At 46.9% G+C, this 27,797-nt stretch overlaps 1 protein-coding gene across 1 annotated transcript in view; it reads right to left on the reverse strand.

Annotated features, from left to right (window-relative positions):
- The window catches only part of CCDC178 (coiled-coil domain containing 178), a 302,851-nt gene that overhangs the window by 269,588 nt on the left and 5,466 nt on the right, over positions 1 to 27,797 (reverse strand). Inside the window, exon 4 of the mRNA XM_026647335.2 lies at positions 6,500 to 6,693. Coding sequence (XP_026503120.1) covers positions 6,500 to 6,693 — 194 coding nt within the window. The remainder of the gene's footprint in view (positions 1 to 6,499; positions 6,694 to 27,797) is intronic.

The raw sequence follows: 27,797 nt of genomic DNA on the forward strand, positions 1-27,797 counted from the left end.
AAGAGTTGAAATTAACTTATCAGTAAAAAATGAAGTCAGTCATTTTGCAACATTTCTGAAACTGTGCAAAAAAATGATACTTTCTTATTTTGGGCACCATTGTTTCACCTCACCTACAGACTTATGAAACCACTTGACAGCTCCACATCATACCTCATCTAAACGTACACAAAATGAGTTTTCAAATTATATAAGATGTGGGTGTGTGTAGGGTGTTTACATTAAACTCCAAAAATATTGCCCTTTTTGGAGAACTGCTACATGCTTATAGTACAAAGAGCAATTCTTTTATGCAGCATGCAATCAAGCCCACATGACAAGAATAAAATGACATTTGGCAGAAGCTGGGATTGGGCAACGGGATGGATCATTCAATAAATGCCCTATTCTGTTCATTCCCTCTGAAGCATCTGGCACTGGACGCTGTTGGAAGACAGGATACTTGGCTAGATGGACCATTGGTCTGACCTAGTATGGCCATTCTCATGTTCTTCTTCTCTGTCTTCTAAGACTCGGTGATAAAATTGATCAACTCAATCTGTTGGATACTTTTACCACTAGAATCAGCCAAAGAAGATGAAGGATGGTTCACTGGTTATGGTGTCAGGCTGGGATTTGGGAGACCAAGGTTCAATTTCCTGCTTTGCCACAGACTTCCTGTGTTACCTTGAGCAAGTCACTTAGTCTCTCTGAGCCTCAGAGCCCCATTTGTAAAATTAAAATAATAGGTCCCTATCTCACAAAAATATTCAGAAGATAAATACATTAAAAATTATGAGCTACTCACATACTGTGACCATGGGGCCACAGGACAATAATACAAATACAAATAAATAAGTGCATAAAAAAGAGAGGTAGCCAAAGGCAAGTGATACAGATCTCCCTAATTCACAGAATTAAAATACCTGATAAAATGTAGTTGCCATGAGGACTTTGTCTACAGTTAAAATATGTTGTAAACATTTCCCAGCAATGCTAATGCCAGTTCAGCTGCAACAATATTGGAAACAGTTTTAGCGTTAAGACACTTGGGCATACCCAGGTAAGTTAAGCCAAATAAATTAAAGTGAAATACATTAGTTAAAGTGCATTAAACCCATGTGGATGCTCTCATTTCAGAAATAAAGTGGCATTCATTTGGTTTAGCTTAATTCACTTACGTTAAATTCACATCTTTAGTTAATTTGGCATCACTTTCTTGAGTATCCCCAAGTGGAAAAGCTCTTGGTGTGGTCACTGGCTGCTGCAGGTGTTATTAACACTATATCATTTAACCCTGCTCAGAAAAAGCCTACTCAATATGTTATTACAAAAATGTTGGTAGCAGCTGGTGCCCTGACTAGAACAGAATACCCAGTGGTACCAAACTGATGGAAGTAAACACGTTTTATCAACTGGGGAAAAAGCTTGGAAAATGTCGCTACTGTAGCAGACCTCATAGAAAGCCGTGGAAGAGTCAAACATTTGGATTCTGCTGAGCAGGATTCCTGTAAGAAATACTGGCGTGATCAGTGAAGTCAACTGAAAGAGTTAACTCTGCTCTGTGAGACACCATGAGGGAAAAACATATGGAAAAAACCTAATGCGTCTTTTAAAAAAATCAGTTTTATCTCATCATCATCATCATTCCCATAACCGCATTGGTCGCTGGGGCACCATCATTTATGAGCAATCAACCAATTGTCTCCACCCCTAACGATTGTGTGTCAGTACTTGAGTCTCCATGAAGTCCATTCCTGTCCACTCTTTTATGTTGTCAATCCATCTCTTCTTCTGTCTACCTCTTCTCCTCTTCCCTTGTACCGTCCCTTTGAGAATGATCTTGGATAAGCCAGATGATTTTGTTACATGGCCGTACCACTTCAGCTTGCACTTCTTCATAGTCGTCAGGAGGTCTTTATATGACCCAGCGCATTGGGTGATGATGTTGCAGACCTGTTCATTAGTGACGTGGTTGAAGTAGGAGATGCCCAAGATTTTACAGAAGTATCTCAACTCTACTACCTGTATTTTCTGTTCAAGTTCTGCCATACGGGTCTATGTCTCACACGCACACAGAAAAATGGAGATGACCGTTTCAGTTTTGATTCCAGGGAGATGTTCTTATGCCTCCAAATTGGCTTTAGCTTTGCCACTGCTGCTGTTGTTTGCGCAGTTCTTGCCAGAATTTCTTCCTTGGATCCTTCATCAGTAATGATTGCCCCCAAATACTTGAACTGTTTCACTGTCTCCAGCTCTTGTCCACTGACAGTGATATGTGAGCTGATCCTGTCACATTTGTTTGCCATCAGCTTGGTTTTCTCTGTAGTGATTTCCATGCCGTATTTTGCGGAGGTTTCATCCAATCGTTTCACAAGGTTGGCAAGTTCATCTTCACTGCCTGCCAAGCCGTCAATATCATCAGCGAACCAAAGATTTGAGATTGTTTGCCCCCCAGTGCTGACTGTGCATATGTGATCTTCTAAGGCATCAGTCATTATGCGCTCCAAGTAGATGTTGAACAGTGTGGGCGAAAGAAGGCAGCCTTGCTGGACTCCAACAGTGATGCAAAACTACTCTCTTATTGTGCCATTAACGAGAACTGCACTGCTGGCCTTGACTTACAGTTGTTTAATGGTAAGAATAAGCTTACGACCAACACTGCACTTCTTCATGGTTGCCCAAAGAGCTTCATGCCATGCTCTGTCAAACGCCTTCTTGAAGTCAATAAAGACATGGTAGATGTCCTGCTGGTGTTGTAAGTACTTCTCACATAGAACATGAAGATTGAAAATCTGTTCTGTGATACTTCTTCCAGCACGAAAGCCAGCCTGTTCTTCAGCGATGATAGTCTCCACTTGTAGCTTCGATCTTTTCAATATGACTTTCAACATCACTTTGCTGGGATGACTAAATAAACTTATGGTCCGGTAATTTTGACACAATTTCAGATTGCCTTTCTTTGGCAGAGTGATGATTAGTGACTGTCCACGTGGAGGGCCACTCATCTAGTCTAGGACAAACACTAAAATGTCTTAATTATACCATTATATCATGGCATCAATAGAGAGCAGAATTAAAGTTGTTTGAGTGCCTTAACTGTGCATTTCTATACCTCAACATGTTTGCATTTCTTAAGTGTACATTTATATCACACAGTAAGCTGGCCATTTAAGAGTGTGCAGTTATTCCTGCAAAGGGAGGACAAATGAAGAGTACAGCTCAGAATTCAAAGATTCCAAGGCCAGAAGGAATCATTGTGATTATCCAGTCTGACCTCCAGTATAACACAGACCATAGAATTTCCCCAAAATTATTCCTTTTGAACTAGAGACTTTCTTTTGATTTATTCCGTGAAAGGGGTGGACTTTGGGGGCTTAACCAGTGGGTTAGGTCAACTGCAGTGACTGACAGTGCTTGGAGCCAGGAGAGCTGGGAATCAGCGAATGACTGAAACAGAAGTGAAATTTAGGAAGATGCAGAGGAAGATGCAGGGTCTCATGCCAGGTTCAGAGAGACCGCGCTACACTTTAACTATGAAATTCCTGGGTTTGTAATGCTTGAGATAGTTACAACATCCCTGTAATGTTTTTTACCCTGAAGTTACAGATATGTACTCTCCTGCTTAACTCCACTTTAGCATAGTTTTTACATTTGAATAAATAACACCACCCATAATGATCACAATGACAATACAAGTTAATACAAGGAAAGAATCTCATCAGCTGGTTTTGGTGATGTAACTCAAGGGAGTGGAGTTTCAGAGTTTTCTCACATTAGAATCCCATGCTGATTTAAAAAAAATATATATCACTGCATCTATTAACAAAACTGAAAATGCGTTAATTATATTCCACGTTCCAAACATTTCATATTCCTAATCAAAGTGCAGAAGAGTATACTGAAATTAGTATGCCCATATGGTAATACATGAATATGATTTAAAGTATCACTGCAGCTGTTGACTGAGAAAGTAACCCTTTTAGTAACTATAATCCTGAAACATTGTATTGAAGAATTAAAATCCTTAGTTATCAGTCTCCCCATTCTTGCAATTCTTCCTTGATAAACTGGTGTTTCAGTTGTAGCATGAATTTCTCCCTAAAGTAGTTTCAGATCACTATGAATGAATTGTGAGGCTGATGACCTTCTACCCAAATACCTCCTCTTTCCTCAAAATATGTTTGTAAAAGTACCATTATATTTTTCTTGCCTGACATATTGCCCCTCAGAAGGACAAAGGCACTCGCTGGAAGTGGATAAGGCCCGAACACAGAGTCTCCTGTTTCCAAAGCCACTATCAGTCATTATCTAACGACAATTAAAATTCAGACTGATTATCAATGATAGGTTAGGAAAGACAAAAAAGCATCAGACAGTGAATAGGTAAATTATCAACATACCACTTTTTTGTTTAAGTTTAATAAGTTACTGTCACACAAAGGCAAAATAAAGAGTTAAACTTAATTGTATTAAAACTCATCCCAAATAAAGATGCAGGAATAATAATCATTTTCAAATCATAAAAACAACTTAAAAGAAAAAAAATACAGAAAAACTATTATAAAATTAACAGTTTTGGTTTAAGATAAGGCTTCATACACAAATTTTCTCTGAAAACAGTGCCTACTTGTAACCTTTTATTCTTATTCTAGGAGAGTTTTCTTTCCAAAATCTTGTTTTCTTTTTTAACTTTTAAACTGCTGTCACGGTTAAAAAGAAGTTACAACAAAGGTACTATAATACATGAAATGGTTCACCTTTAGTTCACAACATAAATGTAAATAGGGAATTTTGAGTATAATTAACAATAAAATATTGCAATATTTTTGATGACTATGGTGGGGTGTTGTGGTTTTTTGTTTACAGCAAAGACAATGAGGAATATCAACAGACTTCTCAGTACCAGCGGCGGCTCCAGGCACCAACGCTCTAAGCGCGTGCCTGGGGCGGCAAGCCACGGGGGGCACCCTGCCGGTCCCTGTAAGGACAGCAGTCAGGCAGCCTTCGGCGGCATGCCTGTGGGAGGTTCGCTGGTCCCGGGGATTCGGCGGCAATTCGGTGGCAGGTACGCCAAATCCGCGGGACCGCCCACAGGCATGCCGCCGAAGGCTGCCTGCAGTGCTTGAGGTGGCAAAAAAGCTAGAGCCGCCCCTGCTCAGTACACATACTTCCTAAACCTACGACCACCTTCTAGATCAGACGTAGGCAAACTACGGCACGCGGGCCACATCCAGCCCGTGGGACCGTCCTGCCCGGCCCCTGAGCTCCCAGCTGGGGAGACTAGTCCCCGGCCCTCCTCTGCTGTCCCACCACCCCCGCAGCCACGCCACCGCGCAGGCCCCGCTCCGGCCCACCGCTCCTGCTGGGCAGCGTGGGGAGCGCAGCTGGCTCTGGCCGGGTGTCGCGGCTGCGAGCTCCTGCTGCTGGTAAGGGGGCGGTGAGCGGGTGGGTTGGGTAAGGGAGTAGGGGGTACTGGGGGGCACTCAGTGAGGAGGGGGCGGTTGGATGGGGCAGAGGTTCTGGGTGGGCGGTCAGTGGATGGGGAACAGGGAGGGTTGGGAGTGGGAGTCCAGGGGGGCCTCTCAGGGGACGGGGATGTGGATAGGGGTCGGGAGGGCAGTCAGGGGATAAGGAGCAGGGGGGTGGGGTTGAATAAGGGGTTGGGATCCCATGGGGCAGTTAGGGGCGGGGGGTCCCGGGAGGGGGTGGTCAGGGGACGAGGAGCAGAGGGTGGTTGGATAGGGGGTGGGAGTCCTGGGGTGGCTGTCAAGGGGCGGGGGTGTGGATAGGGATCGGAGTAGTAAGGGGACAGGGAGCAGGGGGGTTGGATAGGGGGCGGGGGTCCCGGGAGGGGTCGGTCAGGGGACAAGGAGCAAGGGTGGTTGGATGGTTTGGGAGTTCTGAGGCGGACAGTCAGGGGGCAGGAAGTGGGAGGGGGCGGAGGCCAGGCTGTTTGGGGAGGCACAGCTTTCCCTACTCGGCCCGCCATACAGTTGCGCAACCCCAATGTGGCTCTCAGGCCAAAAAGTTTGCCCACCCCTGTTCTAGATATTTGAGTACCAAAGACCAAAATCATTTATTCCAACCTCCTATAATATACAGAACAGCTTCTACTAAATATTAATAAGTTCTTTATCCAAGTATTTCTACATTTTAATTATTCCTAAAAACAATTTTTTTACTTTAGTCTAATTTTATGTTTTTGCTCCTAGTTCACATTCCCTGCATAACCCTGAATAATTCCTTCCTCTTCCCAATGTTCATTCCTTTGAGATATTTGTAGACTGTTTTGTGCACACTTATGCTATTTCCTAAATAAATGCTCAATTGTTCCATCGTATGTTCAATTTTTTTCTGCATAATTGTTTAAGTAAACCAAATTCCTAACCATAAGTCAATAGTTTACTGCAGTGGCAGAAGAGCTAATGTGACTCCAATCTAACTGTCTTTGATTATTCTCTCCCACATAATAGGCAGACTACAACTTAATGAAAACTGTTAGTTTTAATCACAATACCTTTTTGTACAGCTATAGGGAATTGTTGAAGCCTCCAAATTGACATGCAATCAATTTTCATTACAAGCTTTTTCTTTCGCTGTTTTTCCCGCTTCAAAGCTTCTTCAGCCTCTTTACGTTCAGCTTCTAGTCGCTTAATCAGCTCAATGACCTCTGATAACACCGCTTCTGTTTCCTGCTTTAAGATTATAGTCCTGCTGTTTTAAAATACATTTTTAAAAGTTACATATAAAAAAAATGGTTACTCACCTTCACATAACTGTTGTTCTTCGAGATGTGTTGTTCATGTCCATTCCAAGCAGGTGTGTGCGCGCCGCATGCACGCCAGCCGGAAGATTTTACTATAGCAGCGTCCGTAGGGTCGGCTTCAGCGCCCCCTGGAGTGGTGCCTTCATGGCGCTGTATATAGGAGCCAGCCGACCCTTCACCCCCTCAGTTCCTTCTTGCCAACACTCCAACAGAGGGGCAGGAGGGCGGGTATTGGAATGGACATGAACAACACATCTCGAAGAACAACAGTTACGAGAAGGTAACCGTTTTTTCTTCTTCGAGTGATTGTTCATGTCCATTCCAAGAAGGTGACTCACAAGCCCGAACCTAGGCGGTGGGGTCGGAGGTCACTGCAGACTGGAGTACTGCGTGGCCAAAGGCAGCATCATCTCTGGCCTGGTACGTGATGGCATAGTGCGCTGTAAAGGTGTGGATTGAGGACCAGGTGGCCACTCTACAAATTTCCTGCATCGGGACCTGGGCCAGGAACGCAGCGGAAGAGGCCTGCGCTCTTGTGGAGTGGGCCGTGATAGGCGGGGCTGGTATATTGGCCCGACTGTAGCACTCCCGGATGCAGGTTCTGATCCAAGCCGAGATTCGCTGTGACGAGACTGGGAGCCCTTTCATCCTGTCGGCCACGGCGACAAAAAGTTGGGTTGATTTCCTGAAGGATCTTGTCCTTTTGATATAGAATGCGAGAGCCCTGTGAACGTCCAGGGAATGCAGCCTACGCTCCTTCGCAGAGGAGTGAGGTTTCGGATAAAACACCGGGAGAAAAATGTCTTGACCCATGTGAAATGGGGAAACCACCTTACGGAGGAACGCTGGGTGCGTCCTGAGTTGGACCTTTCCTTGTGGAAGATGGTGTATGGAGGTTCAGATGTTAGAGCTCTGAGTTCCGACACTCTCCGGGCTGATGTGATAGCCACCAAGAACGCGACCTTATATGAAAGATATAACAGCGAGCACGAAGCCAGCGGCTCGAAGTGGGGGCCTGTGAGGATGGACAGGACTAAATTGAGGTCCCAAGCAGGGATGGGTTGATGAATGTGCGGGAACAACCTGTCAAGGCCCTTGAGGAAGCGACCAACGAGTGGGTTTGCAAACACTGAGGTACCCCCCGCTCCAGGGTGGAACGCCGAGATGGCAGCAAGGTGTACTCGAACCGAAGAGAGAGTCAGTCCCAGGTGTCTGAGATATAGTAAATAGTCCAGGATAAGAGGGATCGGGGCGAGCAAGGGAGCATGACCCCGTTGTGTGGCCCAAAGCAAAAAGCGCTTCCACTTGGCCAAGTACGTGGTCCTTGTTGAAGGCTTTCTGCTGCCAAGAAGGACCTGCCTGACCTGATGAGAGCATTGCATCTCCACGGGGTTTAGCCATGGAGCATCCAGGCTGTAAGGTGGAGTGACTCCAGGTTCGGGTGAAGGAGGCGACCGCGATCCTGTGTGATCAAGTCTGGTAGTAGGGGCAACCTGAGGGGCACCCGCATAGACATGTGCAGGAGAGACGGGTACCATTGCTGGCGCGGCCACGCAGGCGCTATCAGGATAAGCCGAGCGTGATCTCTGCGGGCCTTGAGGATTACTCTGTGAACCATGGGAATCGGGGGAAAGGCGTAAAATAGCCCGTCTGCCCAAGAGAGGAGAAAGGCAACTGTTAGAGACCCCGGACTGCGCCCATGAGGGAGCAGAATTGACAACACTTCCTGTTCTTGCTGGAGGCAAACAGGTCCATCTGGGGATGACCCCAGAGCCGGAAAATTGAGAGTACTATATCCCAGCGGATAGACCACTTGTGACCCTGGAACGAGTGGCTGAGGGCGTCCGCAAGCCCGTTGTGCGTCCCCGGGAGGTAGGACGCTGTCAGGTGAATTACGTTCTGTACGCAAAAGTCCCATCATGCGAGGGCCTCCTGGCACAGGGGAGAGGAGCGAGCACCACCCTGTTTGTTGATATAGAACATCGTTGGAGTGTTGTCCGTGAGGACAGAAACGCACCTGCCTGCCAGCTGGGATTTGAACGCTATGCATGCGAGGCGCACCGCTCGTAATTCCCTGACATTGATGTGCAACGAAAGATCCTCTCGTGACCAAAGGCCTTGGGTTCTGAGGCCGCCCAGATGTGCACCCCATCCCCGATCCGATGTGTCCGTTACCAGGGATAGGGAGGGCTCGGGGTCGAGGAAAGGCACTCCCGTGCAGACCTCCCACGGGTCGAGCCACCACTGAAGGGAATCCAACACCGGCCGAGGTAACGTCACCACTGATTCTAGGGAGTCCCTGACTGGCCGATAAACCCCTGCCAACCAGGACTGGAGTGGGCGCAGTCTGAGTCTGGCGTAGTGGTGGTCGGGTAACGTTGGAGGCCGAGAATAACGTTGGACGTAGTCCGGAATCTGGCCTCTGGGAGATATGCCCTGGCGTGTGTCGAGTCCAGAACTGCCCCTATGAATTCGATTTTTTGGGTTGGAGATAGTGTAGACTTGGCCTCGTTGAGTAAGAGGCCAAGCTTGAGGAAGGTCTGCCTGGTAAAGACCATCTGAGCCTCCACCTGCGCCTTGGTCCTGCCCTTGATGAGCCAATCGTCCAGGTAGAGAAACACCTGAATCCCCTGCCTGCGCAGGAAGGCTGCCACGACTGCCATGCACTTCGTGAAGACCCTTGGGGCTGCTGACAGACCAAAGGGCAGAACCGTAAATTGTAGATGAGCACTGCCCACGAGAAACCTGAGGTAACGCCTGTGCTGAGGGATTATCGCAATGTGAAAGTATGCGTCCTTTAAGTTGAGGGCAGCATACCAGTCTCCTTCCATCATGGAAGGAATGATGGAGGACAGGGAGACCATGCGGAATTTGAGCTTCTTTACAAACTTCTTGAGACGCCGCAAGTCCAGAATAGGTCTGAGGCCCCCTTTCGCTTTCGGTATTAGGAAATAGCGAGAATAGAAGCCCCTGCCCTGTAGCTCCTGAGGAACCTCCTCTACTGCCCCTGATGCGAGGAGGGACTGAACTTCTTGAAGTAGAAGTTGCTTGTGAGAGGGGTCCCTGAAGAGGGTTGGGGAGGGGGGCTGGTGGGGCAGGAGGGAGGAGAACTGGATAGAATATCCCCTCTCTACCGTGCGAAGCACCCAAGCGTCTGATGTGATCCGGGCCCACGCACGATAGAAGGGGGACAGATGTGACGAGAAGGTAAGGTTGGACGGATCTAGGGTTCTGACTGGGAGGTCGTCCTCGACCAAGCCATCAAAATGGTGGTCTAGGCCCCTGTGTAGGCCTTGGTTGGGCAGATGACTGGCAGAAGGACTGCTGTTGTTGCCTCCTCCTGCCCGTCCTTGCCCTTCTGTGCAAGGCATCCCCTCGATTTTGAGGCTGGTACGGCCGTGGGGCCTGTGGTGGCCTGAACTGCCTACGCTGGGTGACCGGGGTGTGTAGGCCTAATGAACGGAAGGTGGTCCGTGAATCCTTTAGGCTATGAAGCCTATCAGTCTTCTCCGAGAAGAGCGTGGGCCCTTCGAAGGGGAGGTCTTGGATCGTTTGTTGGACCTCATGAGGGAGGCCGGAAACTTGAAGCCAGGCTCCGCGCCTCATGACCAGACCAGGTCGCCAACGTGCATGAGGCTGAATCGGCCGCGTCCAAAGCCGCCTGGAGGGAAGCCCGGGTAATCAATCTCCCCTCTTCAACCAGGGCTGAAAACTCGGTTCGCGACTCCTGTGGAAGGAGGTCCGCGAACCTAGACAAAGCCGAGCACGTGTTGTGTCCATACCGGCTCACTATGGCTTGCTGATTGGCAATGCGCAACTGCAGGCCCTCCGTTGAATATACCTTGCGCCCGAACAGGTCCAACTTTTTGGCCTCTCTATTATTGGGGGTAGCTCCCTGAAACCCTTGGCGTTCCCTCTGGTTGGCCGCATCTACCACTAGGGAGTCCGGGGGAGGGTGTGTATAAAGATGTTCATAGCCCTTGGATGGAACAAAATATCGCCTCTCAGTCCTTTTAGCCATAGGGGCCAATGAGGCTGGAATTTGCCACAAGGTGCGGGTTGTGTCCGTAATGGTCTTTATGAGAGGTAGGGCTACCCTGGATGGGCCTGACAGGGTCAGGATGTCCACCACCAGATCTGTATCCACCTCGATCTCCTCAGTCTGGATCGAGAGGCTTTGGGCTGCTCGAGTAAGCAGCTGTTTGAGGATCCTATTGTCCTCTAGTGCCGGTGCTGCTGAAGTTCCCGCTACTGCCTCATCCGGAGATGAGGAGGAAGAGATCCCCTGAAGAGGGCCTTCATCTACCCCCTCTCCCTCTACGAGGGCCTGCGGCACACGGTACTCAGGCTGCGCGACCGGTGCGGGCTCAGGATGTGGCACCGCGGCCGGTACCGGGGTCGACACCGTGCAACAAGGCATGCTGGACGGTGCCTGCAGTGTTGGGAGCAAGGTCCCCGTCGGTGCCGTTGTCTGGCTAGGCGGTGCCGTGTCCCTTTGTGGCACACTCCTGTCAGACGGCGGTGCCGGTGGTGGTGGCATCAGCGGAGGGGCCGCCGACGTCGAAGGGACAGATGCGGCTCGTGAGCGGGGTCCATACACCTGACCCACTGACTGGTGATAGGCCCACGGCGTCCAGAACAGCCACTGGGGGGGGCACAGTTGCCACTGCTGCTGCCACTGCGGTGGGTACGGTTGGGTACTCGTACGCCAGGACGATCACCTACTCCTCGATCTGTTAGAGCGGTACGAGTCCACCTCCGAGTCCGAAGTCTCTGAGTAGGAGGACATAGGAGGCGCGGTACCCACTGTCACCGGAGAGGGTGCTGTCTGCACCGGTGCAGCTAGAGTGGCGCGGCATGGGGAGCGTGGCGAGAGCATTGCCGGTTTGCCCCTAGATTGATAATGGGGTCGAGTGGTAGCCGGAGGTTCTCTGCACTGGTGCAGCGACGCCGGCACCGGGAGGCTCAAGAGGTCTGAGGCAGCCTCAAACGCCTCCGGCGTCGATGGGAGGTGCACTTCCTCCATCATATCTGGGGATCTAGGCCTGTCCGGACTCGACCGTACCCTCTCCGGGGCGGGAGTCAACGGGATGGCCGAATGGGTCTACGGCGTGGACTGTCCTGTAGCACTCATGGACGGCGCCAGCCCCTTAGAGTCTCGGTGGGGGGAGTGTTCCCTCACAGGCCTCTTCTTTTTAACTGGCACTGGCGATGGGGAACGATATCTCATCGAGGCTGGTTTCCTGTGTGCCGACTCTCTCCAGTGCTGGGATTTGGGGGCCTTGGCCTCACGACTTATCGCCGGTGCTGGGGCACTGCGCACCGAGGATGAAGTGCTGGGTGCCGGCTCGGTAGGCCCGGGATTTGATTGCGGCCGCAGGGCCGCCTCCATTAGGAGGACTTTAAGTGTCTGCTCTCTATCTTTGAGAGTCCTGGGGTGAAAAGCCCTGCAGATACTGCACCTATCTCTTTGGTGGCTCTCCCCTAGGCACCTTAAGCACGAAGAGTGCGGGTCACTCTTCGGCATGAATTTCCCGCAGTCCCGGCAGAGTTTGAACCCTGGGGACCCGGGCATGTCCAAGCGGGGCAACAAAAACTTGGGGAAAACCCCCCCCAACTACTATCTAACTAAGCTAACACTAAACAACAAACTAACTATTTACAACAACAACGGAACACTGCCACGATTGCTGAAGAGCAAGCGAAGTTCCAGCTAGCCGTCACCGGCGGTAAGAAGGAACTGAGGGGGTGGAGGGTCGGCTGGCCCCTATATACAGCGCCATGAAGGCACCACTCCAGGGGGCGCCGAAGCCGACCCTACGGACGCTGCTATAGTAAAATCTTCCGGCTGGCGTGCATGCGGCGCGCACACACCTGCTTGGAATGGACATTAACAATCACTCGAAGAAGAACTATATTTATATATAAGTTTACACACACACACACACCCCTACCTTCTGCTAAGTTCTGAACATAAAGTTGTCCCATTCACATATACCAAAGTATACACCAGGGATCCGCAACCTTTGGCCTGCGGCCCGTCAGGGAAATCCGCTGGCGGGCTGGGACAGTTTGTTTACCTGCAGCGTCCACAGGTTCGGCCAGTCGCAGCTCCCACTGGCCACAGTTCATCGTTCCAGGCAATGGGGGCTGCGGGAAGCGGCGGCCAGCACATCCCTCGGCCCGCGCCGCTTCCCACAGCCCCCATTGGCCTGGAATGGCAAACCGCAGCCAGTGGGAACTGCGATCGCTGAACCTGCGGATGCTGCAGTTAAACAAACTGTCCCGGCCCACCAGCCGATTTCCCTGACAAGCCGCGTGCCAAAGATTGTCGATCCCTGGTATACACAATTACTTGCAACACAAAACTGGCACTTTCAATAGTATTTTCCTCTAAGAACATAAGAACATAGGAATGACCATACTGGGTCAGACCAAAGGTCCATCCAGCCCAGTATCCCATCTGCCAACAGTGGCCAATGCCAGTTGTCCCAGAGGGAGTGAACCTAACAGGTAACGAGCAAGTGATCTCTCTCCTGCCATCCATCTCCACCCTCTGACAAACAGAGGCTAGGGACACCATTCCTTACCCATCCTGGCTAACAGCCATTAATGGACTTAACCTCCATGAATTTATCTAGTTCTCTTTTAAACCCTGTTATAATCCTAGCCTTCACAACCTCCTCAGGCAAGGAGTTCCACAGGTTGACTGTGCGATGTGTAGAAGAAGAACTTCCTTTTATTTGTTTTAAACCTGCTGCCCATTAATTTCATTTGGTGGCCCCTAGTTCTTATATTATGGGAAGAAGTAAATAACTTTTCCTTATTCACTTTCTCCACACAACTCATGATTTTATATACCTCTATCATATCCCCCCTTAGTCTCCTCTTTTCCAAGCTGAAAAGTTCTAGCCTCTTTAATCTCTCCTCATATGGGACGCGTTCCAAACCCCTAATAATTTTAGTTGCCCTTCTCTGAACCTTTTCTAATGCCAGTATATCTTTTTTGAGATGAGACCACGTCTGTATGCATTATTCAAGATGTGGGCGTACCATGGATTTATATAAGGGCAATAAGATATTCTCTATCTTATTCTCTATCCCTTTTTTAATGATTCCTAACATCCTGTTTGCTTTTTTGACTGCCGCTGCATACTGAGTGGACATCTTCAGAGAACTATTTACGATGACTCCAAGATCTCTTTCCTGATTAGTTGTAGCTAAATTAGCCCCCATCATATTGTATGTATAGTTGGGGTTATTTTTCCCAATGTGCATTACTTTACATTTATCCACATTACATTTCATTTGCCATTTTGTTGCCCAATCACTTCGTTTTGTGAGATCTTTTTGAAGTTCTTCACAGTCTGCTTTGGTCTTAGTTATCTTGAGCAGTTTAATATCGTCTGCAAATTTTGCCACCTCACTGTTTACCCGTTTCTCCAGATCATTTATGAATAAATTGAATAGGATTGGTCCTAGGACAGACCTTTGGGGAACACCACTGTTACCCCTCTCCATTCTGAAAATTTACCATTTATTCCTACCCTTTGTTCCTTGTCTTTTAACCAGTTCTCAATCCATGAAAGGATCTTCCCTCTTATCCTGTTACAACTTAATTTACATAAGAATCTTTGGTGAGGGACCTTGTCAAACGCTTTCTGGAAATCTAAGTACACTATGTCCACTGGATCCCCCTCGTCCACATGTTTGTTGACCCCTTCAAAGAACTCTAACAGATTAGTAAGACAGGATTTCCCTTTACAGAAACCACGTTGACTTTTGCCCAACAATTTATGTTCTTCCATGTGTCTGACAATTTTATTCTTTACTATTGTTTCAGCTAATTTGCCAGGTACTGACGTTAGACTTAACGGTCTGTAATTGCTGGGATCACCTCTAGAGACCTTTTTAAATATTGGCGTTACATTAGCTATCTTCCAGTGACTGGGTACCGAAGCTGATTTAAAGGACAGGTTACAAACCATAGTTAATAGTTCCGCAATTTCACATTTGAGTTCTTTCAGAACTCTTGGGTGAATGCCATCTGGTCCCGGTGACTTGTTACTGTTAAGTTTATCAATTAATTCCAAAACCTCCTCTAATGACACTTCAATCTGTGACAATTCCTCAGATTTGTCACCTACAAAGAACGGCTCAGGTTTGGGAATCTCCCTAACACCCTCAGCCATGAAGACTGAAGCAAAGAATTCATTTAGTTTCTCCGCAATGACTTTACCATCTTTAAGTACTCCTTTTTTCTCTCTATACCCTCACTTTATTTCAGATACAGAGTATAGTAAATGTATAGTAAAATGGCTGACGACATAACCTCTCATTTGCTTATGGGGATACTATCCAGAGAAGAGTACAACTGCAAAATTCTTTCAGATCCCTTTAATGTACTTTTTCTTGCTGAGAAAGTATCTTATTAAAACATCTGTAACCCCGATAAAACTCAGTGGGGTCTCAATATCATTATCTTACCATGAGCATTTAGACTTAGTCAAAATTCCACTCTGTGAAAAGCTGCTACAAAAAATGCTTCAAGCACTAAGGATAAATTATTTCCATAAAAGAATCTCTGAGGTCAAGGTCTGCTGTTCTGATTTATACACCTACAACAGTAACTCCTCAATTAACGTTGTAGTTATGTTCCTGAAAAATGTGACTTTATGTGAAACGATGTTAAACAAATCCAATTTCCCCATAAGAATTAATGTAAATGGGGGGGTTAGGTTCCAGGGAAAAAATTTCACCAGACAAAAGACATTATATACATATACAGTATAAGTTTTAAACAATTTTAAACAAACAGTTTAATATTGTACAGCAATGAATGATTGTAAAGCTTGGTTGAGGTGGTGGAGTAAGAGGGTGGAATATTTCCCATGGAATGCCTTTCTGCTAAATGATGAACTAGCACTCGGCTGAGCCCTCAAGGGTTAATACGCTGTTGTTAATACAGCCTCACACTCTATAGGGCAGCATGGACTGAGGCAAGAGGCAGGAAATACAATAGTTGCAGGGCAGTAGCTATGAACACTTCCCTGCAAAAACTGAACACGATGATGAACCCACGCTATCCAGCTGGGGTGCACCATTCTCTCCTCCTGACAGCTGCACAGATGCTGACTTTCCAAAGTGCTGGGGGGTGCGTACATGAATGAGAGAGACGTGCAGTGCCCATTTAAGTATGCTGACCGCACTTCAAGTACGTTGCCCTTTTAAGCAGATCAGCCAGTTCAGACAGGAAGCAACCGCTTCCTGCAAGCTCCCCCCGCCCTTTCTGTCCCCGAGCCCTGTGACTGTCCCCTCCTCCACTTTGTGGAGAGAGGGTACAGAGCGGGCGGGGTGCAGGAACAGGGGGACATCCTGACATCAACACCCCTCTCCCCCAGCAAGCAGGAAGCTCCCAGGAGCAGCTCCAAGGCAGAGGGCAGGGCAGGAGCAGCACGGCAGTGTGGGGAGGGTGACCTGAACTGCTGCTGAGCTACATACCTTACAGGGAATTTAGGGGAGCTGATGGATCGGGGGCTGCCGGTCCCCCCTGGTTCTAATCCCCACGAGGAGGGGCTGCTCTTCCAGAGAATCCTGCAAGCAGTGGACAAAGCAGGCAGCTGCCAAACAACCTTATAAGGGAGCATTGTGCAACTTTAAACAAGCATGTTCCCTAATTGATCAGCAATGTAACAACAAAACAGCGTTAACCGGGACAACATTAAGTGAGGAGTTACTGCACCTAAAATATTAAAATGTTTTAAACTACAGTCTTTAGGGCTTCAGCTGGGCCTCCCATTATGCACCTACAGTTTAAGGGTAGAAGGGACCACCAGATCATCTAGTCGACCTCCTATACAAAACAAGCCACTAAACACAACCCAGGCATTTCCATACCAAGCCCAACTACCAGAATTAGACGAAAATATTACAGCCCTCAGGAGACCAAACTATTGTGTGCAGCAGGCTTAAAAAAGTTAAAAAATTGCAAGCACAGAAAGGGAGGCTTAAAATCTGCGGTGAAAGCCTTGCTTTACTGAAGTCAAAGGGAGTTTTGCCACGGACTTCAGTGGAGCCAGGATTTCACCTTTGCCCCTTAATATTTATTGACAAATTATGTAATTGGCTTCTTTTTGATAAATGGAAAGTCAAATTTGTTTTATTTTTAAATCAAACTTTAAAAGGTATGTACTGAATATTGTTTTTAATTGCATGAATTGTAAAAGAGCCTCAGCCTTTTTGTCAAGACAACTGTATGAATGCATTGTATTATTATTACTATTATAATTTGTGTCCACAGGTGCCAAGCAAAAAAGGCTTCTAGAATTTCCAGCAGCCACAGAGGCTATTTTTGGCTGGTTCAGACCCTAAATGCCTAAAATACAGTAGGGGTTTAATCACAGAAATGAAAGATGTCTCAGCATAAACAGAGCAATTTGTGAGACTATAATTTATCAGTACTTAATATGCTATTGTGTTTTAGTTCTCCACCTTGCAAATCAGGAAGATATTTATATTTTAAAAATGTGTATGTATTAGCATATTGCAATCACTGTTACAACTTTGAAAATTATGTTACAGAAGGGAAAACAAATTTACTAGTAAAATTCTGTCATTCAGAACAAACACCTTGAAACATCTTTACCTTCACAATACATCCCAATGTCTTTAACATCCAACTTAGAGGAGTTTGATAACCAGATATCTTCACTATATATATATATATATATTCAGTGCTGTCCATATCTGAAATCCTATATGTACAGTAACAAGTTTGTCATTGAAAATGGTTTACTACATATTAAACAGACACTGACAAATAAATAGTGCCTTTTAGGACACAAATTAACATGTTCCATTTTTTAAAAAGGAAGGCGCTGCTCTTCTGGGGAAGAGTGAGCCTTAGGGAAAAATGCAGGTAAATACACTGCCTGATTCAAATGAAACGGAGAGACCACCTTGGATAAAAGGTCTTTTCCTCGGAAAACAGTGTAAACTCAGCCAGCAGGGCCTGCAAGTCTTCTTGCTGAAGTGATGGCTAACAGGAACGCAGTTTTCTGAGACAGGGGGCAGTGGACAGGATGCAACTGAGGACCCATCAGAGCTGCCAGAACTGTGGTTAGGTCCCACAAGGGAATCACTTCTCAGACCAGAGGATCTAAGCAGAGAATCCCCTTCAGAAATCTCATCACCATGGCATCAGAAAAAACAAACTTCCCTTGAATGGGTGGGGGTGGGGTGGAACGCTGATATTGCTGCCACCTGCACTCTCAGCAAACTGAGTGCAAGGCCCAATTTCTGAAGATTTAACAGGTAATCCAAGATGTCCTGGATGGAAGCCTCTGAGTAGGACTTGTCAGACAGCCTCCGAACACTTCTCTTCCTCTTCATTTAGCCATGCAGTAGACACGCTGTGAAGTGCAGGGAGCTGATCACAGGATGGAGGGTGCAGCCACTTTTCTGAATGAGCAGATCGGGATGGAGAGGAAGAGGTATGGGAAGCTGAATTGACAGAGCAAGGAGATCTGAAAACCAGCCCTGTCTTGGAGCAACCAGGATGAGTTTGGCCCAATTCACTTTAAGCATGAGGATGAATTAAGGAATGATTGGAATAGATGGAAAGGTATACAGAAGAGTCTACCACCAGCTGCAGTGGAAGGCCTCGGAGAGGGAGTGAAGGTTGAGGCCCCCTCAAGGGCAGAATAGTCAACACTTCCTGTTTTCCCTTGTCACAAAGAGATCAATTGCAGGGATGCCCCATCTTGCAAAGATGACTCAGAGAACACTCTCCTTTCAGGACCACTCACGGCTCAGGGAGAATACTCTGCTAAAATGGTCTGCAAGATGATTTTGTACCACCGGCCAATGGACTGCTACAGGAGTGATGTTGACTTTGATGCAAAATTGCCACAGGTTGATCACCTCCAGACAGAATAACCTGGACTGCACCCACTCCCTTTTTTGTCCACATAGTACATGGTAGTGGTATTGTCAGGGAGTATGTGAACCACTGCATATCCAATGCAGTCTCAGAAAGCATGACATATTGTGGATGGCCTGAAGTTCCAACATGCTGATATGGAGTGAGGCTTCCTGTTTTGATCACAGGCCCTGCACCCTCAACGAGTCCAGATGCACCCCCCAACCCAGAAGGGAAGCATCGGTAACCACTAACTTGGTCAGAAAGAGCCAAGTAAAGGGGACTCCTTGGCACACATTGTGTGAGGACTCCCAGCAGTGCAAGTAATTTAGGACTGGTGGAGGAAGGTGCACCAACCTGTCCAGAGAATACAGAGCAGGGCAGTAAACCATCCTGAGCCTCATCTAAAGAAGGCGAGGGTGCAACCTGGTGAACTGGATCACCTGTGTACAAGTGGACACATATCCCAACAGGCTCAGACACAGATGGACTGTCATGGAAGGCTCAGATTGCAGACTGAGGCAGAGCTGTTGAATTGCCTGAAAGCAGTTGGTCAGCAGGAACACCCTCGACCTTGTGGAATCCAAAAGGGCCCCAGTGAACTGCATTTTTGAGTGGACAAACAAAGTTGACTATGCAGTGTTTAAAATGAGTCTGACAGTCAAGAAAACGCAACATGGTGGCACATGGGCAAGAACCACCTCTCTGGAGCTGTCCTTCAGCAACCAGTCATTGAGGTACGGGAAGTTGTCGATTTCCTTCCTCCGGAGATATGCCATGACCACCACCATGCATTTGGTAAAGACTCAAGGGGCAGAAGAGAGGCCAAAACAGGAGAAGCGTATACTGAAAGTGGCATCCTACCACCAGAAAATGCAGAAACTTCCTGTGGCTCAGCAGAATGACCACATGAAAGTTAGTCTTAAAGGTGCCACAGGACCCTCTGTTGCTTTTTACAGATTCAGACTAACACGGCTACCCCTCTGATACTTGACACATGAAAGTAAGCATCCTAAAGGTCCAGGGCAGCAAACGAGTCATTCTAAGACAGTGTGGGGAGGATAGCCAACAGAATAACCATGAGGAATCTCATGCACTCAATGGATTTGTTGAGGCCACAAAGTTCAAGAATAGGTCTTTTCCCACCCTTGGATTTTGATATCAGGAAGTACCGGGAGTAAAAGTCGTGGCCCTTCCTCTGCCACTCCAAACTTCAACAGGGCTGACCTGCTTGAGGAGCAGTGTCTCATGAAAGAGGACCCTGAAGAGGGACAGGGAAGGGAAGTGGAAAGGAGGGTGGGGCATGGAATGGAACTGGATTGCATAGTCTGATCAGACAGTGTCTAGGACTCAGCTGTCTGAGGTAATCAAGTCCCAAGAATTGTAAAAGTGGGCCAGCTTGTCCCCAAAGGGATAGGGAGATGGAGGGGATGGAGTAATGATGAACCAGTGCCCCGAACAAAGAAGTAAAAATGGGCATTCAGCCTGTGGGGATTGGGCATGTGAAATGTCCAAAGCCCGAGCCCAGCTGCTTCCTCTTATGGAATCTTATCCTTTGTCCCGCTGTTTCAGGGAGAGAAGGTTGTACAAAGGAATGCTGCTGCTGTGCCCCATAGTGGCACCTTTGTGAGGACAGTGTGTTCACTCCCAAGGACCTCAAGGCAGCCCTTGGAATCCTTGAAGTAGAGCAAACTGTCGTCAGTCTTGTCTGAGAACAAGACTCAGCTGTCAAAAGGAAAGTCCTCAATGGCTTGCTGGGTGGATGTCCAGAGCAATCCCAGAGTTGTGCAGCCAGGAAGTCCTCCTCATAGTTACTGCGAAGACCATGACCCTGGCTGAAGTGTCCACAATATCAAGGGCAGACTGCTGGGATGTTTAAGCCATCAAGCAGTCTTCCTCAACCAACACTCAACTCCTATGCAAGGCCTCAGGCAACTGGTCCTCGAATTTAGACATGGCTGACCAATTGAGGAAATCATATTTGGATAGCAAAGCGTGCTGATTTTGCTCATTTGTGGGTGTGACAGGTTCGGTCACAGAGACCCCCTTGGGACCGTAACCTGATGTGCTGAAACTTCCTCTGAGCCCGTTTTCTTTGCCAGTTTGGGACTCCAGAACCCTGTCTTGTTGAGCCAGACACGCAAGCCTGCTGCAACACAGACCCAGGGTCTAAACCATGCCCCAAAGCTGCAGACTTAACTGAAAACAGCTCAGCAAGTACTCCTGTTTCCAGCACCCAGACACCCAGCTCCCAATGGGATCCAAACCCCAAATAAATTCATTTTACTCTGTATAACGCTTATACAGGGTAAACTCATAAATTGTCTGCCCTGATAGAGAGATATGCACAACTGTATTAATCACTTACTCTGGGTTAATTAATAAACAAAAGTGATTTTATTAAGTATTAAAAAGTAGGATTTAAGTGGTTCCAAGTAATAAAAGACAGAACAAAGTAAGTTACCAAGCAAAATAAACCAGTCATTCTGAGACACGCAAGTCTAAGCCTAATACATTAAGAAACTGAATACAGGTAAATCTCACCCTCAGAGATGTTCCAATAAGCTTCTTTCACAGACTAGACTTCTTCCTAATCTGGGCCCAGTCCTTTCCCCAGTACAATCCTTGTTAGTTCCAGCTCAGGTGGTAACTAGGGGCTCTCTCATGACTGGCAGCCCCCTTCATTCTGTTCCACTCCCTTTTATATCTTTGGCACAAGGAGAGAATCTTTTGTCTCTCTGGGTTCCCACCCCTCCTTCTAAATGGAAAAGCACCAGGTTTAAGATGGATTCCAATACCAGGTGACATGGTCACATGTCCTGTGAGACCCCAAGCCTCCATTATTCCTGGGCTGACTCACATGAACACAGGAAGACTTGTAAGTAAACAGAGCCATTTACAACCAATTGTCCTAGTCAATGGGAGCCATCAAGATTTCAAGCTACTATTAATGGCCCACATTTTGCATAATTACAATAGGACTTCAGAGTAATACTTCATATTTCTAGCTTCAGATACAAGAATGATACATCCATACAAATAGGATGAACATACTCAGTAGATTATAAGCTTTGTAATGACACCTTACAAGAGACCTTTGGCAGAAAGCATATTCCAGTTACATTATATTCACACTCATAAACATATTTCCATAAACATATGGAGTGCAACATCACAGTGGGGACGATTAAGTATAGATCTTCCTGCCCAGAAGATCCAACCACTTGCAGTCTCTGCCTTTGGGGGCAGACTTGAACTCACCCTGCTGAGCTCTGTTATTTACCGCTGTTATGACCAGGGAATTCGGGGCCAGGTGAGAAGAGAACCCCTCAAATCCCTGCATGGGAACAAAGTAGTGCTTTTCAATGCACTTAGCCACTGGTATACCGTAGCCAATGTACTCCACAGGGCTCTCGCTGGCTCAAGTAGCACATCACTGATCAGGAGTGTCACTCTTCCAGGGATGGCGGGCTGTAAAATGTCCACCAGTCTGTGCATGTTCTCTTGAAGAAACTCCACCTGGATGCCTAGGAATGTGGCTACGCTGCATAAAAAGCCCTCTGGAACAGAGGGAGAGGATGAAACAGGCAGCATGGCATCGTCCAGCAATGAGAAAGAAGGTCTCAGCTGAGCCAAACTGACTCTCACCCATGGGAAGACATCCCAGGAGGGAGGACTCCAGCAGCTCTGCAGGGAGGAAGTCCACCCATACCTGGGCTTGCAGTTGATCTGAAACCACTGCCGTTGACCTGACGGGTTACTTCAGCATCTAATGGGATGAAGAGCAGGATCTCTGTGAATTCATCAGGGGATGAGGAGCAGGAAGATCATCAGACCCTTGGAACTCATCAGATGATGCAGAGCGGGAAGATGATGATCCCAACTCAGAATCAAAAGTGTCCCAGGATCTCAGCAACATGGGCGGAGCAATGCCTGCAGGAGCCAATAGGCAGGCTGATTCATCTGTCACCTTGAACGAGGCAGAAATTGGTGCCCCCAATGAAGGAAGTACCCTCAGTACAGAGCATGCCATTGCTGCAGGCAGTATCGGTCACAGCGTAAACAGCGGTACCAGAGCACCAAAATACATCAACATCAAGGATGGCAAAAGCTGCCCTGGGAGCACCTACAGCATTTAATGCAGTGAGGCTGAAGAGGGTCCGGTGCCGAGGTCCTCCCCAACCGATCCTGGTACTGGCTCCATCTCCACCACAGGGAGGGGGAGATCTGGATGCAGTGTTTTCAGACACAAGGGTTCAGCGACTCACTCCATCGGAGGGGCTATAGGTGCTGTAGCCCTGAGAAAGTCCTGGATGAAGAGTGAGGTTAGGACCAAAAGGCAGAGTAGTTCTGCGGCTGCTTGGTACACTGGCAACATGGATGCAGTCGGTACCAGCATCTCCCTTATCAGTACTGGACTCAATGGATGCCTGGAGGCCTGAAGTGAAGTAGATGGTACAGGATTTCTGCCTTTCCCATTCAGTACCAGGAAAGGGTCAGTTGTACCAGTGCCATCCCAAGTGCCGGAACCGGTCGCATGCCAATCTTCACTTTTCCTGGGGGAGGCAGAGGAGTTGTCCCACAATCTGGAGTGGTACCAACTGATCTTCTGAGACCTCTTCCTCGGATCCTCTGTCTCTTTGGCAAGGCACCTGCCCCAGAACAAAAGGCAGCAGTGCTCTCCGAGCCTGAAGGTGATCTTCAACCCAAGAAAGGTCTCAGTACCAGATCAGACCACATGGTCTGTTCAAGCAGGTGCTGCTTGTGGTGAAGGTCCAGCACCACCTGAGTCCTCTTTTTAAACAATTTACAGATCAATCAACGCTCCTTAAGGTGGGCCTCGCTAAAACAAAGCAAGCACCTAGTATGGGGGTTGCTGTTGGAGATCATCCCTCCACAAAATGGACAATGTTTAAACCCTGGTGAAGGCATCACTGGGGAACACTATCTACTGACTACTAACTAAATACAAGAAACTAGACTAAGACTGAATGCAAGGTTGTGAGACTACAACCACACAGAGCTCCTACTCCAGCCACAGGCGGTGAGAAGGAACTGAGAGGAGTCAGGGTGCTGCCGCCTCATAAAGCCGGGGAGGGACCACAGCCATGAGGTGCTAGTGATGTCCCTCTACAAGTACTGCTAGGCATAAGTCTCCAACTCCAGTGAGCTTGGCGCGCACACACCTAAGTGGAATACACATCGGCATCCACTCGAAGCTGAACTTGGTACTATTTCCCATCCAGCACTTCCAATTATGAAGTAGAGGAGACTGGATAAATACAGATGTGAGTAGGATGCTTACTGGAGTGAACTTTGCATCTGTGAAGAAGTTAAATTCAACTGCTTTTGTACTAAGCCACAACAAACCAAACATGGCGAATACTTAAGTTTAAAAGCAAACAATATATTCCAAAATAAAAGAACATAACAGCGAAGTAGGGGGACCAGATGTCCCGATTTTATAGGGACAGTCCTAATATTTGGGGCTTTTTTTATATGGGCTTCTATTACCCCCCACCCCCATCCCGGTTTTTCACACTTGCTATCTGGTCACCCTACAGCAGTGGTTCCCAAACTGGGGTTCATGAACCCCTAGGGGTTCACGAAATGTTACAGGGGGTTCTTGGTAAAAAATTCCCTAATTGCGGACAGGGCTGTCCCTAGGAACCCCGGACAGCATGGGGCCAGCAGCCTGGAGTCCCTGGACTTCCAAGAGCTAAGCAGATCAAAGCCAGCATCTCTAGCACACTGAGGAGATTTAAACTTCAAGATTCCTTATAAGAAATGGAAAGGGAGGTGGATATTTTTTGCTGTTTTTAAAATTAAATAGTCAGGTAGTATTGTTTTTAAAATTATTATAAAGAACAAGTTTAAGCTTTGTTGTAACGTGCGTTGTTTGCCTGGACTACTCAAGACCTGAATGCTTATGTAGGAGGAACTCTTTGAGTTGGCTTCTTAAATACCTTCATGCTGTTTCAAATCTGATACTCCTTGATGACAGGCTTATTCAAAGTGATACAAGCTATGGAAGTGAGATCTTGGAAGAGTGTTGCCGTTTTCATAATGTAATAAAAATAGTGTAATTATAAATAATAATTAATAAATAGTGTGTAATAAGCATGTCATAAAAACAAATTTTATATTTCCAAGATCACTGCTTTTATAATTTATGCTCAGGTAAAGGAGAAAATCCCTGGAAATATTCATTTTTAGGAGGGGGTTCACGAGATTTGACATTTTAGTGAAAGGGGTTCACAAGTTGTTAAAGTTTGGGAACCACTGCCCTACAGCAAAGCTATAAAGAGTGTTGCTATTATACAAGAAAATAAATATGAAAAAGAAAATTAAGACCATGTATCATTCTAGTCTTGCGAGATTTTGAAAATGGTATGCTTCTATCTTGTACTTTCTAATAATATATGATACACTTCAGAGGTATAGGTAGGATGAATAACTGAGCAGGATAAGGTTTAAGTACTCAATTAATTGGCTTATTACCTGTTTTAAAAGAGAATAACTGTTTGCTGGAATGTCTTCTGACACCTAAAAAGCCAGCAGTTATAAGTCCCTTGACTTTTACGGGTCCTGTTGCATTGATTTCAACTGTCACAACAGTTCCCAACCAATTATCTGCTACTAAAGGCTTGAGCAAGACAATGTGGCTCAACTTCCACTTGGAGAGGTGGTGGCAGGGATCCCCCACCCAGAGAGGCAAATGCAGGGCCCCTTTTCCTGCCCAAGAGCAGCAGCAGAGGTCCCACTTCCCACAGGGAAGCAGAAGTTTCCCCCTTTCCCTACCCGAAAAACCAGGGTGGCAGCAGAGGGACCCACCAATATTTACCCCAGCACCCAGTATGTATCTGTCTGGGGGGGCTGGGAGGGGACCAGTGCATTCTTCTCTTGATGCCAAAGTCCTCTGCTTGGATGTTGTTGGTGGGCACCCCAGAGCTCTGAGTCTCAGCATTAACACCCGTTGAGTTGCATAGGGCAGCTCTTCCATCTCAGAGCTATTGTTTCAAGCTGTCTGCTGAGTCAGGCAGACATGATTGTCTGTTAAAAAATTGCATTTTAACTCATGCAATTAAAATGATGAGTAATTGCATCAGTTACTCTTAATACACATTTTCAAGGGTTTCTTTACAACCATGAGGGCTAGAAACTTATTTATTAAATGAAAGCTGGAATTCTGGTGTAATCACATGATTCCAGGAGCTAGGGCCTTACACACAGGCATTTAGTGCTTATGCTCAATTGCTGAAGCCATAGAGGCTCCTCTGCTATGTTCTACACATACACCACTGCAGCCATCTCCCATATGTGTCAGTACATATTTCCATCTGTCCTATACAGCTTGCACAGACAGTGGAAAGTGGGGTCAACACCAAGGAAATGAGGAGGGAAGGGAAGCTGGAGACAGATTCTGAGTAATGCAGAATCTGGGAGGCCAGATGCTGACCTCCACTTCGGGTGAATGGAGGGTCAATAGTAGAATTTTCTCTTCCCCACTCCCTGCCTGAGCCCATCTCAGCTCCCCTCCTCTTGTCTAACTGCAGTGCAAAAGGGAAGTATGAAAGAGACCCAGGGCTGGTCTATACTTACCGGGTAGTTCAACGGCTGGCAATCGAAGTTCCAGGTTCGATTTATCGCGTCTGGTCTGGACGCGATAAATCGAACCAGGAAGTGCTCGCCGTCGACTGCGGTACTCCAGCTCAACGAGAGGAGTACCGCGGAGTCGACGGGGGAGCCTGCCTGCCGCGTGTGGACCGCGTCTGAACCGCAGTAAGTTCGAAGTAAGGTATGTCGACTTCAGCTACGTTATTCACGTAGCTGAAGTTGCGTACCTTACTTCGACTTGGGGGGTTAGTGTAGACCAGGCCCCAGAAAGAGAGAACATAGAGCTGAGAGTGAAATGGCAGGAAGGACATAGTTGATTCAAAAACAGCTGCAGCCACAGCACCAGACAGCTAACACCTTCAGATAATTAAGACCCCAGATATGGAGAAAAGATGAATGAGGGGATAAAAGAGGGGAGGAGGGGAAGAAGAAGACAGAGAGCTGAGGTCCTTAAGGAAGACAGGACAAAGAAGGAGTGATAGGACGGGAACTAAAGAGACTGGAAGTTTGGAAAGAAGAAGGAAAGAATACTGAGTGGAAAGGAAACACTGGGAGGACCAGAGACTAAGAATTTTTGGGAAGGCTAGAGTGTGTGTAGAGTCTTGTGAAACTGGAAGGAGGTACCAGAATCTGAAAAGAGTGATACAGAAAAATAGGATTTGGAACATCAGCCAAGGACTGCTACTGGAGACACCTGGAAAACATCAGAAGGGGAGAAGTTCAAAGATTGTTAAGAACACCAGAAGAAGCCCAAGCAGAACATTCAGACTCAATGAAAGGAGGAGGGAACTCAATGCATAGCTTGGGAGCCTGTTAGTTTCCCATTCATGTTTCCCCAGCCATATGGAGCATTCCTGGATCTCAGGAAACTGAAAACAGGGAAAAACAACGAGGAGTCCTTGTGGCACCTTAGAGACTAACACATTTATTTGGGCATAAGCTTTCGTGGGCTAGAACCAACTTCATCCATGCATGGAGTGGAAAATACAGGAGCAGGTATAAATGCATGAAAAGACGGCAGTTGCCTTACCAAGTGAAAGGTCAGTCTAACGAGACAATTCAATTAACAGTAGGATACCAATGGAGGAAAAAATAACTCAGCAAATCAGCAGCCAACCAGAAACAGTCATCTGCGCACCCAGTAGCTTGATATCAATTGAACTTTTCCTCATTTTCACTCTCTCTCACATTGGGAAGGAGTAGGGGAAAGGGGCACCAAAATTTAGTTGATGGCTCTCTCAAAATAGTAGAGAGGGTAGGAGGTGTTATTCTTCAATTGTTAAAATAAATTATAAATATTTGAAAACAGACTATGGATGAAAATGTGTTAAAACATTTGACAGTCAAGGGTTACAATAAATTAGGCGAGGGTTAAAAGGAATTTACCAATACTACTAACAACAAAATTATACAGTAGTGCTAAAAGCAATTTTTTAATACAAATACTGCATAAGTATAAAAAATATTCAAAAATAGAAAATAAAATGCATAAAAATTATATTTAAAAATAAG

Source organism: Terrapene carolina, unplaced genomic scaffold, assembly GCF_002925995.2.
Source record: "Terrapene carolina triunguis isolate 2854851 unplaced genomic scaffold, T_m_triunguis-2.0 Scaffold58, whole genome shotgun sequence".
In the NCBI taxonomy this organism is placed as follows: domain Eukaryota; kingdom Metazoa; phylum Chordata; order Testudines; family Emydidae; genus Terrapene; species Terrapene triunguis.